Genomic DNA, 18,900 nt, shown 5'->3' with positions numbered 1-18,900 from the left:
GTTCTTTGGTCTGTGTCCCAGGCTACAATTCCAACCCTGTCTTATTCATAAACTTCTGTTTATGTAAATGATATTCATAAATTAGTTTTTTTCTTCTGTTTTTTTGTCTATTGTCTTTCTACTTCTGTTGGTTTGGTCTTTACCCTCAAAATGCATTCTTGGAAGAGTGTTAAGTCTTTTCGTAATTTGTTCTGTGATTCTGTTTCATCTCTTTTAATTTCTTTGTCTCAATATTTGTTTTTAAACATTTCTTGAAAACTGTATTTTCTCCTTTAACTCTTTCTCAGCTTTCCTTATTTCTTTCTCCACATCTATCTACATTCTGTAATTGGATAGCAAAGTTTTTACAGTTCTTTAATGCATGGTTTGAATAAGAAATGTTCCACTAAGTTGGGAGATTAATCTTTTTGAGAAAAAGAATTGCAATTATCATAGAATCATTAGTATTTAGAATCATAATTTTGGACTGAGTTTGGAGGGGAAGTGATGGGAGAATACATATTTTTGTCTGTGCCGCTTCAGCTTTCCCAATTTTCTGACAGTCTGTTTACTACTCGCCTGTCTTTTGACACATGGCACAGCCCTGAATGTGGTAAGTTATTAGCCTTGAACTTTATAAACACCACTGGAAGAACAGTCACTTAATTAACCATGACCAACAGTAACCATCAGTATTTAAATGATATCAAGCTTCTAACAGCAAGAGCTGATCTTAATGGAATCAGAATGAGTTTGCTCTTTTAAAAATACATTTATGGTTACTTTTAGATACCTGGGCATTGCTGTGACCTTTCCCTCCTTACTTGATTTCAGCTCATAAGGCGTCAAAGAAACACCTCCTTCTAGAACTACCCTGTACCTCTTGACATAATTTCTGTGATGTTAGCATCTTGTCAGCAGACTGTAGGCAATTGAGATGGTTGCTCTGAAGTAGCTTCTGAAACACCGCCTATATCTGGGCACGGTCAGGTGGATTAATCAGGACCTTTGGTCAGTAGTTCCTGATGTGTTTCTGTCTGTCAGTGTACAGTATCAAAATACAATTAAAAAAAAAGACAGGAGTATTTTTTCCATGCAAAGCTGAACGTAGCATATGCTGCTTGTATTGTTTAGCTAGTTTTCCAATCTGTTTTCATACATGCTTCAGGTACATTTTGTCTCAAATCTGTGAACTTGCAGCTGGACCATTAGGCAGAGTTTTGTCCCAGTCGTATGGTGTGTTTATTTGCAGGGTGCACACTGTATGCTTTCAGCCAAAAAGTTAACTTGAAGGTTTAATATTGTACTAGTTCATTTAAAAAATCACTGCATTACTTACAATTTTTGAGGTGATGTTTATACTTTGCTTACATTATTTCACATGATATAATATTTTATAGTGTAAATATTTGAATTATCACATGTGTTGGAGTGCGTGACTATAATTCACTAATTGAAAACAAATCTGGTCAGGAACATTATTTGGATGCTAACAACCTAATGATGACATGACTTACAGATTTCATGAAAAACTGTATTAGTCTATGTATATTTAATGAAGTATGCTATATTTTTCTTAGTATGAAAATGTCTTTATGGATGGACTATAAATCAAAAGCTAAGTTAGAGTCTTGAAATACAACAGCTATATGTTGCCATGGTGCTGCAAGTCAAGATAAATGTTAAAGATAATAATGGATATGCATAATAAGATGTAGCGAAACTCAACTAAGACCTAATAGATTATTGAATTCTCCATGATTTTTACTACTTTTCCATACTATTTCAAAACAGCAGAGCTTTCTTATAAAATACATTTTGCTTGTGGTATCCAGTAATTCTTATTTTAGGACTGTGCTTAGTGCTGCGTATTTATAGAAAGAGCTAATGAATGTCTAACAGTGTAATTTTTGTCCCTGTCAGCTAATCATGTGCTCAGATTTTTTTCTTTTTTTATTTAGGGCGCAGTTAGTTAAGGATGTTGTACTAATCTCAGACACACAATATCCCAGTGATGATATTTCTCATTTATCTAATTGTGTGCGATAACATTTTGATGTCATTGAGGTATAAATTCTGTATTTTCCCATGTACTGTTGCAAAACCTCGTTTTGATCAGTTCTGTTTTTTCAGTCTTTTATGTAAGATAAATCTTTTATGTGTGTTTTTTTTGTATTTCTGTTTTTGGCATTTGATCTATGCTAATATCTGCTTATCATTTAAAGAGGGTAAAATGCTCTCTAATTAGGTGGTTGGTAAAATTTTGGTACTTTGGCTTTCTGTGTTGTTGTTAGCCATGCATAAAATGCTTTCCTATTGATCAGCGTAGAATAGCCAGGGTTTAAACAGCTGACATCTGCTTACTTTAAAAAAAAGAAAAAGAAAACAGAATAACAAACCATTTCAGCCTAATCTACCTCAAATGTGTGCATGTAAATGGGGGTCCATCTATTGACCTGCATTCTTTTCAGTTTTGGATTGGTCCACATGGTTTATGAAACCAGGAGGGCTGATTTGAAATGCAGATGTCGAGACAGTGAACTGCACCCTCCCCTTTTTCCTTTGCTGTATCTGTCAGGGTGAAAAATGGCTTGCACAAGGGTCAGTCACCCATACTCACTTAATTACTTTCCTTGGACCTACAGAACTGTCACAAGCTGTGGTGGATGCAGGAGCTGTTCCTCTTTTAGTGCTCTGTATCCAGGAGCCAGAAATTGCTTTGAAAAGGATTGCTGCTTCAACTCTTAGTGATATTTCAAAGCATTCTCCAGAGTTAGCGCAGACAGTAGTGGATGCAGGAGCCATCGCTTTCTTAGCTCAGATGATCCTGAACCCCGATGCTAAACTGAAGGTACATTTAAAAATTATTTTTAATCTCAATTTTACCAGTCGTTACTTGATATTGAATCATTGGCACGGATGTGTGTATTTATTTAGAAAGCTCTTGTTTTTAATGTTAGCAAAATGTAGCTACGTAGTGACAGAGTTCCGAACACGTTCGCAGATTTAGCTACTGGATAAAAACTGCTGCCCGGTGAGGAGCAGCTGAACTAATCTTTCAAGTGAATAGCATTTTATTTATTTTAATTATAAAGTATCATATGAGGAATGCAATCTGAAAAGTGAAACCCCAACCTTTAATTTTCTCTAACAAATATTTTAATAGAGAAAATTTGCACAATTCAGTTACAAAAAAGGATTTGTACACTTAAGATTATACTATAAGTTAATATTAAATGTATTATTGTATTTTAGAATGTACTGTCTGATATGGATTGGTCTTGTTGAAGATTTCCTCACAAGTTTAATGGACCAAATTTTTTTTCTTAATATCATTTTCCTTTTTAACAGTAACAAAAGACAAATAAAAATGCCACTTCAAACAAATAGAGACTATGATTTAAATAATTGATCTGGCACACCAAACGTAGACAAATAAAGATATTCTGTAGATGTCGCTAAATTTTAAATTATAGTTTTAAATGTTATGTATATATATTTCTTTTTTATGACATAGTAAGTTTGAATGGCATGAAACAAAGGAGAAACTTTTATTCAGGATCCAGCAAACGTTCTGAGCCATTATTTTCGTGCATGAATTGATTCAGTGAATTGTAAAGTAGCTGTAATTGTTTTCTCTATCCTCTTTGTTTTCCTTGATGCAATAGATTTTTGTGTGCAGGAGGAGTGTGTGTTGCAGGCTGTTTGTATACTATTGATTTTATAACAATTTTTATTTACTAGCGTCAGGTGCTGTCAGCGCTAAGCCAAATAGCAAAGCATTCAGTGGATCTTGCAGAGTTGGTGGTTGAAGCAGAAATTTTCCCAGTTGTGCTCACATGCCTGAAGGACTCGGATGAATATGTCAAGAAAAATGGTGCAACTTTAATTAGAGAGATAGCAAAGCATTCGCCTGAGGTAAAACCTTGAAAATGCAAATACAAGGTCATATCATTAGATTTTACACTTTAAATAAAATACAGGATTATTCTGTCATTTGCTTTTCGAAAGGGAGGGCAAATGGCTGTTTGGCATATTCGTTGGAAAAATATGGAAATGCTTGCTGATATTATGAGATGTGTATTGAATATGAATTGGCTTAGGAAAATTGGGAATCGCATAGAATGCACCTGGCTATTTCATTCCATAAGATATCAGCACAAAGAGGGAGTTTTAGGCTGACAGTACTGTCAGTGTCAGATATTAAAAATACCACAAGTAAAGCCTCACAGAAGTTGTGATAGCAGCTTATAAATAACACGAACGTGTTGCGACAATAACAGACGGTGTGTGTCTTTCTAAAATATCTTTTGGGGGTGCTGGTATCGCATTTTACTTATTTTTCCAATAACCATGAAACTCAAAAATTCCCTTATTATTAAACTGATGATAGTTTTTTGTAATAGCTTGAGTTTATGATGTGATTCTCAGCATTTGCAGTCTTTTTGCCAATAACAGATACAGAAAGGTCAGGAGGATCAGCAAAGCAAATGCAAAGTGCATAGGAAAAACAAATAATTAGAACTACATTAATCTGTCAAATCACAGATTCATTTAAAAGACTCTAAATGTGAGTATGGAATGAAATACAAGCCATGTATTTGTGGAATGCACTAGTGCTGAGCACAGCCATCGTGATTCTAGCTTAACAACTGAGAATTGTTGAAATGTGTGTTTTTTCAGCCTGCTTGTGTCTGTGCAGTAGTGTTGTACATCTCTGCACGTGCTTGAGCCTAGATGTAGAGCTTGGCCATCACTGGCTGCAGTTAGCAGCCATGTGAACGCTTTTTCCTAAGTAATAACTTCAAATTTAATGTAGCTGTGTCATGAATAAAGCAATCTCCTTTTAAAGGCTCTATGGTAAGAGTGGATTTCATGCTATTAGAAATCCACATGCCTTCAACTTTTGTTTATGTAATTGGAACTCTTGAGCAGGTGTTTCTTTTACTTTGGAATCTTTGCAAAGATGCAGTATATACCCAACAGCGTAGAAGGAAATAATCACAATATGGAATTATGTTAATTTATATGCATTGTTGATACCATATATTCTTTACTGCTGTCCCTCAAGTGATGTGAGAGGCGATACCATTTGGAAAGAAGCATGTCGCATAGCTTAATGTACACAGCAAGCATCACAGACTATGGACATGATTATCATTTATAAGCAAGACTGTATAATTGGGCATTCTGGAGAAAAGTCCATTGCCCATCAAGCGTGCTCCCTGGACATGTCCTTTAGAATACCACAGTGTGACGTAGTCCAAGTCGGTTTTGGGCAACCGTGACAGCTGTCTTTGGCTTCATGCCTCGGTGCTGGGGAGGAGGGCCACAAAGGCTTTTATGCTGCTGAGGTTATCTGTAGAGTGCAGGTGAGAGGAGGCGTGGGCTTTTCCTTCTTTCCTTGCACAGAACACACGTTGCTGGCTTGGAGAGCAAATGTGCAGCAGTATGAAAGAGTGTCTGGCTCAGTAGTTGTGCCTCCAAGGTCATTTGTGTATTTGGCTGTCATTTGTGCAATTCTTTGGTGTATAATAATGGAGTTGTACAGCATGGAAAGACATTTTCAACATCAGGAATTCAGAGTCCTGATTTCCTTGCAGTAAAGTGAATCAAAATCAGGGTAGCAAAACAGTTTAGTTCCTGAGGACTTCATGCTTCACTCAGTGCTTAACAGTCAGTATGGCACGTCAGTCTTATCCCAGTTTTATTTTCTGAGTCAGGAGCAGTACATGTAAGGACTTTTATAATGTGATGCTTTCTTCTTGTTGAAACTTCCCAGTATCTAATCTGTTCTGTTTATCTTTGCAGCTTTCACAGTTTATAGTAAATGCAGGTGGAGTTGCTGCTGTGATTGATTGTATTGGCAGCTGCAAAGGGACTGTCAGACTGCCTGGCATCATGATGCTTGGTTATGTAGCAGCTCATTCAGAGAACCTGTCAATGGCAGTTATTGTCTCCAAGGTTAGCTATCACTTTGCCTTCTTCCTATAATTCTTCAGTGGTATTCTGAGAAAGAGATACAAATTAACATAGGCAGAGCATGTGTTTTGTGACAGAATTATATACTTGCTGTTGATTAATGCACTTTCTTGTAACATTGCTGCTTGCAATGTCTGAAATTATGTGGTAGCCTGATCAGAGTTGGTCCTTATGAAGCTGAACCTTTTATAAAATCACCTGGATTCGTTTCTGAACATCTATTTGTATTCCACTACATTATTTTTCTGTGTTGCAATTGAATGAATACAAAAGTAAGTCAGTGTATTTCTATGGTCTGTTTCCTCTTAAAATGAATATTTGTGGCTACATCAAAACTCCTTCTGAAACAAGAATGTTTAATGGCAGATTCTTTATTGCACTAACATAACTGCTAGAGTAGTCTTGCAACCGAAATCGTCAGACTTGCAGACACTTCAGTTTCTGAAATGTAGTATAGTTTAATTCCATTGTGCAAGTCACATTTCAAATGAGATAAGCTATATGTTTTCAGGTTTAAATAAATTCTTTTGGGCAATGAGATAGAAAGGTGATGTAGAAGGGATATTTGCAATATCTGCAATAGGTGGAATTAGTGCCTGAAGTAATATTCTAATGTGAATGATGCTAATGACAGGAGGAAGGAAATAATTTCACTGAGTGCTGTTGGTCCGTTTTCATGCTAGCAGGTTGAGGGAGGTGATTCTCCCACTCTCATGAGACCCCAATGGCAGTAATGTGTTCAGCTGTGGAGCCTTCAGCATGAGGAAGATACAGACCTGTTAGAGTGGCTTCAGAGGAGGCCATGAGGATGCTGAGAGTGCTGGAGCACCTCTCCCATGAAGACAGGCTGCAGAAGAGAAGGCTCTGGGCAGATATCATTGCAGCCTTCCAGTACCTAAAGGAGTTCTACAGGAAAGCTGGAGAGGGAGTCTTTATCAGGGAGCGTAGTGATAAAACAAGGGGTAATGATTCTAAATTAGAAGAGAGTAGATTTAGATTTGATATTTGGAAGAAATTCTTCTCTCAAAGGATGGTGAGGCGCTGGCACAGGCTGCCCAGAGAAGCTCCATCCCTGGAGGTGTTGTTCAAGGCAGGGCTGGATGGGGCTTTGAGCTGGTGTACCTGCCCATGACAGAGGGTTGGAGCTAGATGATCTTTAATATCCCTTCCAACCCAAATCATTCTATGATTTAAAATTTACCTTATGAATAGAGACAACTAAGCAATAAAAGCTGAGGAACAGAAGTGTTTTCTCATAGAAATGCAAGTTAAAAAATGAAAATTGGTACAACGTAACATCAGTATGTGCGCAGAGAGGGTAGGAGCGATCCAAAAATTCTCTTCTCCATTTGAAGAATGAAGAAATAGTCTTTTTGCTTGCTCTTTGTGGAGGTTCATCTTCTCTGGGTGTGCCCATGTCTCACCCTTGTAAGGGATGCCCAGAGCAACTATGCTTCTGCTTTTCAAAAAAGTAATGATTGCTACTGTAACTGAATGAGAGTGCAGTAAGAGGTTTTGTAGGGATCTGTGCAAACTCATGAAATGAAATATTTTAATGAATGATCCTCAGAAGAAACCTGAATAAACCTGAAACCCATTTAAAAAATATTCCTTCAGGGGAAACAAAGCTTTTTGAGAGACACATAATGCTAAGGGTAAGGCTTGGTAAACTGGGTCCATTTGAAAGTTACACATCTAAGATGTTATAGCTCCATATGGCTGTACTGCATGCTAGAAAAGATGAATTTCAAAAAGTGACTTTGTGGGTCATACTGGACAAACACTTCAATGTGGTCTTCTGCTGCAGTGCCGTGACAAGAAAGACACTTGAGTCCTTTGCAATATTAAAAATTAGGAGATGGAACACTGCTGGGAAAAAAAAGTTGTGAATCTCTCTGTATTGCAAGTGCATATTTTTCCATTGTCTGTAATTGAGAAGAATCTTGAAAAAAACAAATTGGGTGCAGAAGAGACCAGAGATGATACAAAGGGTGGAAGAAAAGGACTTCTGGTTAGAGATTTAGTAACCTTGCCCCACCTAAAGTAATGTGAAGTGATGCTATCTGTTGAAGCATCCTGGACATAAAATACTGGCTACTGATTTGCTCCGTAATGCTGTGGAAAAAGGATAAGGATTGTGACCCCTTAACCACAAGAACTTCAATAACTGCTGGAAGTGAGTGAGATATTCTCCATCTCTTGATGTCTTCACATCAGGAGTTGAAACCTTTTTTGGAAGTTATCGGATGCATCAAACATGAACTGCTCAACTCAAGAGGACTTTAGTCTTAGTATGGCCTGAATTGTGTGATGCGTTCCTTTCATCCCTTAAAGTTTGTTAGCCTAAATGGACACAATATTGAATCTGTTTCTTTCATTGTTTAACTAGATTTGTAAGGACTTATTCAAAATTCTTGCTAGTCATGATGATGTAAAAAATATGACAACAAATAGCAATTGTTCTCTCATAGCTTATATTAGAAGAAGAGTGATAATAGGGAAACATCTTCTAACAGTCTGTATCAGTTCAAAGGCTGTGCTTTTGGTTAATGCTCCAGGGAATACCACCACTGTGTGCCTGTTTGATAGAAGAACATGAAGATCATATTAAGGCAGCAGCTGCTTGGGCCTTGGGACAGATTGGAAGACATACTCCTGAGCACGCACGTGCTGTAGCAGTTACGAATGTACTATCCACGCTGCTTTCTATGTATATGGACATACGCAGTTCAGAAGATCTTCAGCTGAAAGCAAGTATATTCAAAGTATATGCGGTATGAGATATTCAGTGTAACCAACATATATAAGTGCCTAACAACTATACATGGTATATGTTTTCACTGATATTCAATAAGTTCTGGATTTTCTGTGTGGAGGGTGTGGAAAGCTGTGTATCATTTATTAGGACTGATTGGTCCTAATGGGTGTGCGTATGGTGCATACCAAATCATATGATACAGCCCCAGCGATGTAATCTCTCATTTTCTTCCTACTTTAGATCAGAGTTGTGTATGCTCACAAATACTGTTATTTCCTACAAATGACTAATTGTCTACCTTTTTTTCTCAAGTATGGGCTCTTGTACAAAGTGTTATAGAGCCCATAGTAGATTTGTTTACATTTTTATTATTGTAATAAAACTTTAACAAGTACTCAAAGCCCTGCTTTTGAAAACATGCAACTGTTCCTGCTTAGGGCCTTAATTCCATTGGAGCTAGTAGAGATGGACTTTGATAAAGTGTAGTTTTGGGCGACAGTAAATGAACTGACTGAATAGTATAATATGACAGGATATGTTCTTCCAGGTTGTACTGTGCCTCTTTACAGTCCACTGAAGTATAACAAATTTCAGATCTGTAAGATAAGATGACAACTTTTGTATTGCCGTTTTCAGCACTCAGAAAAATATCAAGACCGAATTAGCTGTACCTAGAATCCTACTCGGTGAGGTCATTACTGCTTCTCGCAGCCGGCATTGAGTCTGTCTCGCTGTTTCTCTTCCTTTCTGTGTGGATGGTAGTGTACTTTGCTATCCCACACCAGCAGACTCTCCCAATAAGCTGCTTGTAAATACAATCTTTTAAACTGTATTTCGATTTAGCTTTCTTATTACATTGAAGTACTTCAATTTACTTAAAGGGTCTACTCTTGCTTCCATTGTAGCCAAAGTAAAATTGCCATTACTTTGACCGTAGATAACACAATAAGAATATGATGCACCGTAGATTTTGAAGCTTAATAAATCTAAGTAGAATATTGATTCTTCATTAAGTGACTTGATAGATATCATATTTTTTATTCAAAAGATGCACTTTGAGAATTCTAATCAATTTGCTTTTTTTTGGTTAGACTTCAGAGATATGTATCATGAATTCTTGTTGTTTTCATTGATGTCTTATTTTAGAACTTTTATTTTGCATTTCAATAGGCTAAAAGAGCCTTAAAGAACATCCTTCAGAAATGCACTGATCTTCCAGCACTTGAAGCATTGCTGCACGATGCCCCTCCCAATATTATGAAACACATTGTTGGGCAGTTTAGCAAGGTAAGAAAAGACTCTACTTGATGAGTAATCATTTTCCATGTAACAAGAAAGTTATCATTCTAAATACGAAGCATCTGTAAAGGTCTTAGTTATTTTCTCAGGATCCTCAAGGATCTGCTATAGAGGCAATTTGGAGCTTTGTGCTTTGTTGTCTGTTAAAACTGGATACTGTTTTATCTGGAACCTTCATCCTAAGACAGTGAGGAAACAGTTGATTATAAGCAAGGTGTTTTTTTCTTCTTTCCCTCTTGACATTAGGCAAAATACTAACTCACATGCAAATATTTTCACTGAGCCAATGTATCATGTAAATCTCAGTTACGTCTGTTTTAGACAAAGTGCAAGCTGTTTGCACAGGAGTGGCTTAAGTTGGATGTTTTACATTAGAGTGCGAAGGCCTCACCATTTCTGCCTCTTTAATTTTCACTTTTGTTTAAGAAAACTTAAAGCCCATATCTTTTCTTACCTCCATTAAAATTTTCAGTTGTTTATTGTTAATTATGTTATTGATTTAAACACAATATGTAAAGAGAAACGCAGTTTAATCAAAATTGAAATATTAGATTTGCAGTCCAAATGCAATGTAATAAAAATTCCAGTGTCTGTTATGGTCACCAGCAGTTGGAAGCCTTGCTTAACTGTAGAACTTCCTTTTGTGCAATATTGTGCGGTGTAATCTATTAGCAGGGGGTACCAGATTCTCTTGGTGAGGTGTTCTTTTTGGAAATGGCCAGGCAAAACACTTCTGATTAGTAATCAGTTCTTCTTATCAGAGATCTGGAAGTGCTACTGTTTGTAGTGTGTATTGGAGATTTAGTCAGAAATCCAGTACCTTTGTTTCTGTGTGCTGACTGGAACTGTTAAAGACTTGAGTGCGTAATAATTGGTTACCCAGTGTATACATTTGAATGTTTGCTGTTGAAGCAGTTTTGTAGCCTTCATATCAGCTGATGTTTTGTTTAATTTTTCTTCTACATTGTATTAAACAAACTATACTTGTCTAGCATTTGTTCTTCTAAAGTACACATTTAAAATTAAGTCTTTTGCACGAATAGCTTTTTTCTCTCCTATACCATAACTTAGGAATTTCCTATTTTTATACCTGAGATGTATTGGGTCTGCTGGCTTATTTATAGCACAGTAAAAGCTTTATTTCCACACTGTGCTTCAGGGTGGGATGCCATGTGTTTTTGGTGCTGGAGTGTGTCATTTTAGTACCGCCCTTTCCATGGTTTTTGCAATTCTGTGCTGTCTCAGTTTGGACTGGGAAGAGGGAAAGACTAGCTCTCAGAGGTGCTACCTATCTTTAGAGCCTCTTCCAAGAGACTTTTCTGCTGTCTTATCCAGCCCGGAGCCACAGTGTGGAGGAAGAAGGCAGGGAAAGGGCCAGATCCTGTCTCCTTGCTAGTTCTTCCTTGGCAGTTCTTGTAGGAGGTATGTGGAAACAGCCACTTCATAGTTCCCAGAATGAAGCGATCGCAGTTGTTCCCAGCACTTGTATGGAGCACAGCAGGGAGAAGTGTCTATGCAGTCCTCTGTTTTCCTTACTAGTCTGTTGATTTTGTGCAGCTTAGAGGGACCGGAGGAATGAAGGGTGTCTGCCTGTATGCATGGCAGGAATCTCATCCTTATTTTCTTTCAGTCTTTTAGGCGATCCCTTCCTCCTTCAAGGCTCATGTTTTACACCGACACGCGGTCAAATTTATGGCTTGATTTGTCCCATCAGGGTGAAGGCTTACAAAAAGCTTTTGCTCCCATAGTATGTAGCTCTCAGAGTTGGCTTTAAACCTCTCTGTTTTTGTGTAGATGCATCTGACATTGACATCTTAGATTATCATCCTTTTATTTTTTATTTTTTCAAATTATTTATTATTATTATTATTATTATTATTACTGCAGCCTTGTGGGCCTGTAGACTACATGCTGTCATCCTCCATTGCCTGGCCCAGCCCCCACCTCCCTCTCTTTCGTCCTCTGGACAGAGCTGCATATTGGCATCACTCAGGGAGTGCAGAATGTATTGTCTGATCGTTTCTGCTTCTCATCCCCTTTGGCTGCAGAAACTTAACATTTTTGCTTTGTGTGTGTGTATGTGTGTAAAAAGGCTTCCATGGCTACACAGTGTGTTGTAGGATTTTAATATCCAGGAATTTAATAGTAGCATGTAATGCTTCGAGGCTGCATTGTTCACTTGCAACAATTCTCAGTATTGTTTTCACGCAATAATCTATACTAGATCATTATAATGATATAAAATTCTGCTCTACAATTAAACTGTGGGAATTGACATAAAAGACCCGAATAACTTGGTTTAAGTGGAACAGATGCTGTTGTTATTCCATGTTAGTATTCTGTTTTTATTATCTATTTAATCTCCACAATCATCTTGTCTCTGTAGGGATAATTCAAGAAATATTATTTATGTAACAATAAATGTTCAATTTGGTATTTTTATCTATGTTATGTATTAAAGTACATGTTAAATTATGCTTTAACAATAAAGGGCTGGTTTATGATACTTGCTGTATGACCGTGTTAAAATACAGAAGTCGTTACAGATGTATCTCTAATGTGTTCCATTTTATCTGTCCTCTGAATTAAAACAGGTTAGCAATATTTGAGGCTAGTAGCACAGAGATTGCTTTAAAAGAGTATATATTTTTAATATACTTCTCCGTGTAGGTGTTACCGCATGACAGTAAAGCACGTCGTCTCTTTGTAATAACTGGTGGGCTTAAAAAGGTTCAAGAAATAAAAGCAGAACCTGGATCACTTCTTCAGGAGTATATCAACACTATTAATAATTGCTTTCCAGAGGAAATAGTAAGGTAGGGAAAAATAAATTAAAAAAAAAAAAAGCATGTATATAACATTAAATGTTCTTAATAGAAGCAGCACAAAATGAGGATTTAAAATGTTAATTGAACTCCCACAACTTTATTTTTCAATAGAACAGTGTAACATTTGGTTAAATGCTCCAGTGGTAAGCACAAATGTTAGAGATGTACTTCTGAACACTTCCTATTTTCTGATTGGTTTTGGAATTGGGTTTCTTTGTCTGTAAACAAAGCCCAAATAATGAGGCTGTTTCAGGAAATGGGGAAGAAGAGTTAGTCCTGCACTACCCAGCCAAACTCCGAGGCTTCAGCACAACCACTCAGAGTTACAAATACCTATGGCAAGTTCAGTTTATCTTAGTAACTTATTTTTGGTTTCTCAGATATCGGTGAATCTTTGGTTACATCCTTGACTTCCTTAAGAGCCTGGCTGAATACTAGTATATTCAGAGGCTCCTTTGAAACTTTGTCTGATGTACAGAGGGTCCAGAGGCTCTCCTGCAGTTGCTCTGCCCACAGCTGCCCTTCCTCCCCCAGCCTCATCATGAGGCTTAAGTGAAATATAAAAGGACCATACACCAGCTGTCTTCACCAAGTTGAACTTTGCCCTTAATGAATACAGAAACACTATTAAATAGCTTACAGTCAAAATGTCACTATCCTAAATTGTAATAAGGAGGTAAATGCCCTCCTAGATTCTAGATATCCATTTACCAGTCCTTCACTCCATCAACACATCAAAAGGTTGTTGTACTCATGCACTCCCTCTACAGGCTCTGAAAATCTGCATCATCAATTTTAATTATAGCAAAGGAGATCTTTAGCTAATAGTAGCTACGGTCGTGCAAAATGAAGCCCTGTTTGTCTCCACAAGGAAAAGCCAGTGGCTGTCAAATGGGTAAAAGTGAAATCATAGAGGAACTTTATTCTACAGCTACTAATACTTCAGAGGGAAAGAGGATATTGTTTATACTTCTCTGGATGTAATCAGTGTTACCTCGTCCAGCTATTTTATTTTTCTGTAAATGAAAAAAAGTTACTTGTGTAGGCTGGGACATAACAAAGAAAAGGGCCCTTCCAACATCTCTTTCTTGCCTCTTATTACTAATGGCTGGTGGTGTTTCTGCTGCCCAAGCCACAGCTGCTACAATAGACGCCAACTCTGAGGTTGTTTTGGAGACCTATTATTTCAGGCTGTTTGCAGCCCAAATATGATAACAGTGCATTGAAAAGTTACCTTTTACAGTTGGAGAACTAATTTGAGTTCTTTTAAAGCTTCAAAAAGTTTCATTGTACAGAATCATCCAGAAAGTCAGCAAGTTAAATGGATCTTTGTTTAATGTGAAAATGTTGGAGTTTTTTTTTTAACTTGAGTACATTTTAGGCATATAGTGCATGGAAATGTTCCTTTGTCCTTATAGTTAAAGCTTCCAGGGTTCAGAGGTGGCAATTTAACATGCCTGCAAAAAAAGAAATGTACTGTAATTTATGTTTGTAGAGTAACACAGTAATAATTTTCACGTACTCTTAACCTGGAAAACAAGAACTAAATGCAGCTTTGGTTGTGCTTGCATATTGGAGGCATGTAGTTGGTCCATTGTGGAAAACTGAATGACAGCAGGACAATAATGGCACCACAGAGTTCTACTCTAATGAGAACTTACTGGATAATCTCTGTCCTTGAGACAGAAAGTCATTGTGATAATTTTTTTTGTTGTTATTCCATAATGCCTCTTGCAGTGATGTAGACTTCACATTAGCTTTGGTGTGTGTGGTTACATTTCACAAACAGCAGTAGACTATTGTTCCCTGTTAGCTTATGGTTCTGTGTAAACTCATGCCATTTTATTAAAGGCCATCATTTCAATAGAAGTTAACATCTGCGCTTCCCAGTAAAGGCAATGCTTATGTCTGCTGAACCTATCCAAAAACCGGCCACTTCCCTATATGCCCTAAAATAAGCCAAGCATTTTTTTTTTAAAACCTGACTTCCAAGGTCCAACCGTAAGTTGAAAAGCAAGCTCTTACAGCACTGTCAGAGAATAACTGTAAAATTCCTTGACCACTATTTAATGCTAGGATTTTTTCCTGATCAATAGAAGTATGAATAGTTTCATTACTTAGCACAGAACATGCTTTGTAGTCTAATGCACAATGTGTTTCTCTTTCAGGTATTATTCCCCTGGATATTCTGAGATGCTTCTGGAACGGGTGGAAAATTACCAACCAGTTTTATAAACTTCAATTTTTATTGGAGCTGTATTTCATGTTTACGCTTTTATGACTGTAATACAAATACAGCTGCTGAAACTCTTGTTAGATTCTGAAATCTACTTCTACTGTTTGAACCACAGAAAGACCTCAATATTTCCAGCAAGCTGTGTTTTGTTCTTTATAAAAATATTGCTAAGTTTTTTTCCTATTTGTTTTTCTCTAACTTTATGACCATACACTGCAACGTGTATCAGTGGAATTTCATGCAAGGGTGTTGATTTATCACAGAAGCTTTTTTAGAATCAGTCATTTCCTTTTCCTTCCACAAGAAAGGTTTGTTATTATCTCATTCAAATTTTATCCTTCTCAGCACTTTATCAATTTTTCCCCCTTTTGTCTTTGCGTACTGTTTAGAGCTTCCCAAGCTTGATGCAGGGGAGGAAAAAGATGTCCCCTCTGCCTTTTCTAACTACAGAACTCATTCTATGCTGAGATTTTTTTCCCACCACTACCTTTTGGAAAGTGATGTGATTTTTGCATCCCCAAACATATTAGTAGCTGCTAAACAAAGAGGTAGTCAGATCTGATGATGATAAAAGGGCTGTATTCTGCATGCTACAATAGTGTCATGGTCCTGGCATGCTAAATAGTACATCTTCTGCAAAACTCCTCCTAACTTAGGCAAGATTTGCTACGGAGGGAAGCAGCAATACATTATTTGGTGAGTGTGTGTCATTGTTCCTATTGGAAAGGATAGAGTGAGCTCAGAATTTCCACAGTTACAAAGGGAGAGAAAGGACCCTGAGAGGTTCTGCCCCATTTGGGTCAGCGGTACCTGGGCCTCTCAGGAAGAGAGGAAAATTGTTTGGCTGCAGGAATGCTGTTAGCAAAGTTTTGAGCACATCCAGAGGAAAGCTGAGGATACTTGAGACCCACTGAATTGAGTGGTAGGACTAAGACTGCTCAGTACTTTCTCTTCAAAAGATGGAGTTGCTGCAGAATTGAGTTGAAACACACTTGGAACTTAGTCTTGAACTTGGAGATCACGTCAGTATGGAGGTTACTGGAGGTATGAGCTCTTTCGTATACAACATCCTGAAAATACTTTTGCCCTCTTATGTAGAGTAAAAACATTTTTACATTCTACTTACTCTGCTGGTGTTCTGTAGTAACAGGGAACAGTGTACAAACCTACAGTATTCACCAAGTAATAGGTAATTGTCATTTACCATTTTTTGTTCTTCTAGCCATTTTTCTCTTCAAGTACGCAGCAGTTTTTTTTAAATTTATTTTTCTTTTATTTTTCTTTCCCAGAGAGTAATATGCAGTGTTTCTGGGATGGGGTGTCAAAATTCTGGCAGCTGCAAGGGAATACAATACTTGAAGACCCCTGCAGGAAAAACTTGTCTACTTTCTTAAATGTATTAGCTGAATGAGTTTATAAAACAGGGATAGCATCTTCTATTACTTGTAAAACAGGAGCAAAGACTTACGCAGTTGGAAATGATTTAGAGTGGGTTTTCCTTGCCAAATTCCAAATTACTGTTTTCTTCTTGTTAGCATATTTTTCGCTGGTTCACAAAGACATTGGTGGGCTATCTTCTCCTAAGGTTTACTTCTACAGAGGGCTGTGCTCCTGGTGTGGGGTACTTGGTGCTCTCAGACTAGTCTGAGGAGAAGCAGAGGCTGCTCAATAGCTGGCTGCATGGAGCATAACTGAGATGGAAACTGTTGGTGTCATGAGTGCTGATATATAAACCACACCAGCTGGGTTCTTGCCTTAGCCTGCACCAGACTGAACAGCTTTGGAACTGACTAACCAGATGCCTTTTCCTTTTTGGTATTTATATTTTGACATTAATAATGTTACAACACTGCTGGTAAAATCATTAGGTATGCTAAGAAGAGTGTTGTAATACTCAATTTTCCTAAATGCATTATGGATATTTAAAAATCAAATCTTAAACATTCTTTTGAAAGAAAATGTCATGCAAGGACTTCCGGAGAGTCTTGAAGGATGTGAAGCCTTTGTTTTCCCTAGCAGGGGAGAAACTCTGTGGAAAGCGGCATGCAGTGCAGCTGGGAGGCCGGGTAGGCATTCAGCTGTGTACCCATAGCTGCATCAGATGTTTGGGAGCACGTGCACAGCACACGATGCTAATGGGTATGTTTCGTGTGGAGAGAGCAAAGAGGCTTCATTTCCCTGACGAATGTGTTACACCATAATGGTTTCACTGGGTTAAATTTCAATGCCGAAACCCTTTGTCCACAGTCTTTCACATTTTTTTTCTGATTCCTGACAAAAGAAATGATTGCAGAAGGCAAACCTTCGAAACAATTGGATTTTGCAGTGCACAGTCTCAATCAGACCTAGCATAAATACCTCTTTATGCCAGTTACGCAATTCTGTCTGAGGCCAGAGGAGCTGTCAGGCCTCTTGCTGCAGGTTTCCCTCCTTGGTGATGCCAGATCCCATTAGGCTGTGGCCGAGCCAAGCCCTCTCCTTTGAGAAGCCTGCTCCTTGGAGAAGCCCTCAGCTCTCCTTTGCTGGCAGGCTGCTTCCCTGCATGGTAGTACACCCTGGAGCTGGAGGCTTTCCAGGCAATACACATCTGCACAAGGCAGATCGAGGCCTTTGCTACAGAAATATCACTAATTTGTGGTTTAGGTTTACTTTACTAGGGCAAGAGTTGCTTTTTTTTTTCTTGGAGTGTTTCACAGGCTCTGATGTACAATGTTTCTGTTCTGTCCTCTTGTTTGTCTTAAGTCATCATCTAAACCTATATTAATGTGTGTAATTGCTACTCTGGCAAGCTTCAAGTGTGTACCACTCGTCTCAATTTCATAGAATAAAATGTAGATTTGCATTTTAATTTGTTGTGTAAATGCTGTTTTCATGCTAGTCTGCGACTGTGATGTTAAAGAAAATGAAGAACAGACTCATTTTGCAGCTGAGCCTGACACCACCTCTGGGCGTTTGTCTCAGCATACCACTCAGCAGTGCCTAAATTTCTCCTTCTGAGCTTAGAGACACACAAAGACTTTAAGTAAGAGTCTCTCTCGCAGAGGTAGCTTATTAAGGCACACAAAGAAAATTAAGCTAGTGCTTTGGCAGAAGTAAATGTAAGCAGAGACAGCCCTTAAATCATTTTGCCAGTTGCTTTGACTGCAGAATGGGGACTTTTGAACCTCAATCTTTAAAGGTCTTCTTTGGGGGCCCAAGCTATGATTTTTGTCTACATTACTACATCTATTATTACATCTACAGATGTAAACTAGGGCCTCAAAAGAACATGTGGATGTGTAAAACTTGACTGTATTTCATTCAGTGGGTGGATTAACTGGCCTACAAAAGCTCCATTCTTTATCTGAATGACTGGAAACCAAGAGGATCTGCAAAGGGGAAATTCAAGGAGTTCAACTGTTATGCACGTAATATGTTCCGCATTTCCAGAGGGATTTACCAAGCCATTGCTTTGTCTCATCTGAAGTGATCAATCTGCTGGAGAGCTGCGTCTTAACAAACAAATGAACAAAATGCTGAAGGAGCTGAATGGAACTGGTGAAAGAACAAGTGAATCTCATTTTATGAAGTAAAGCATAAAGTTACTGTAATTAAGGAAGTGGATGGTGTGTGTGAATATTCTCAGTATTCTTGATTTGGTGTTGTGGGTTGTGAATGAGCTTGGCCAGATGGGAGTTCTAGGCATGGAGGATGCCATGGGGTAGTCCACAGCTTGCAGTGTAAGCTGGAGTTCTCTGATTTCTGGCTGTGTGGAGGTGGCTGACTGTAGTCCCTTACACTGAGAAATCTGATAGTATGCTTGCCTCAGTGTCTTCCTT

General features: G+C 37.9%; 1 protein-coding gene across 2 annotated transcripts in view; it reads left to right on the top strand.

Moving 5' to 3' along the window:
* Window positions 1-17,930, top strand: part of SPAG6 (sperm associated antigen 6) — a 35,473-nt gene extending 17,543 nt beyond the window's left edge. Inside the window, exons 5-11 of one of the 2 annotated variants that reach the window (XM_021387053.1) lie at window positions 2,625-2,830; window positions 3,724-3,897; window positions 5,791-5,943; window positions 8,520-8,711; window positions 9,890-10,006; window positions 12,689-12,834; window positions 15,015-17,930. In XM_021387053.1, coding sequence (XP_021242728.1) covers window positions 2,625-2,830; window positions 3,724-3,897; window positions 5,791-5,943; window positions 8,520-8,711; window positions 9,890-10,006; window positions 12,689-12,834; window positions 15,015-15,081 — 1,055 coding nt within the window. In that variant the 3' untranslated portion in view covers window positions 15,082-17,930. Of the gene's footprint in view, window positions 1-2,624; window positions 2,831-3,723; window positions 3,898-5,790; window positions 5,944-8,519; window positions 8,736-9,889; window positions 10,007-12,688; window positions 12,835-15,014 lie in introns of both variants that reach the window. The other variant, XM_021387052.1, reaches the window with a different exon arrangement.

This window comes from Numida meleagris, chromosome 2 (assembly GCF_002078875.1).
Source record: "Numida meleagris isolate 19003 breed g44 Domestic line chromosome 2, NumMel1.0, whole genome shotgun sequence".
Taxonomy (NCBI): domain Eukaryota; kingdom Metazoa; phylum Chordata; class Aves; order Galliformes; family Numididae; genus Numida; species Numida meleagris.
Note: the sequence above shows the minus strand (reverse complement) of the source record. Positions and strands in the feature narration are given on the sequence as shown.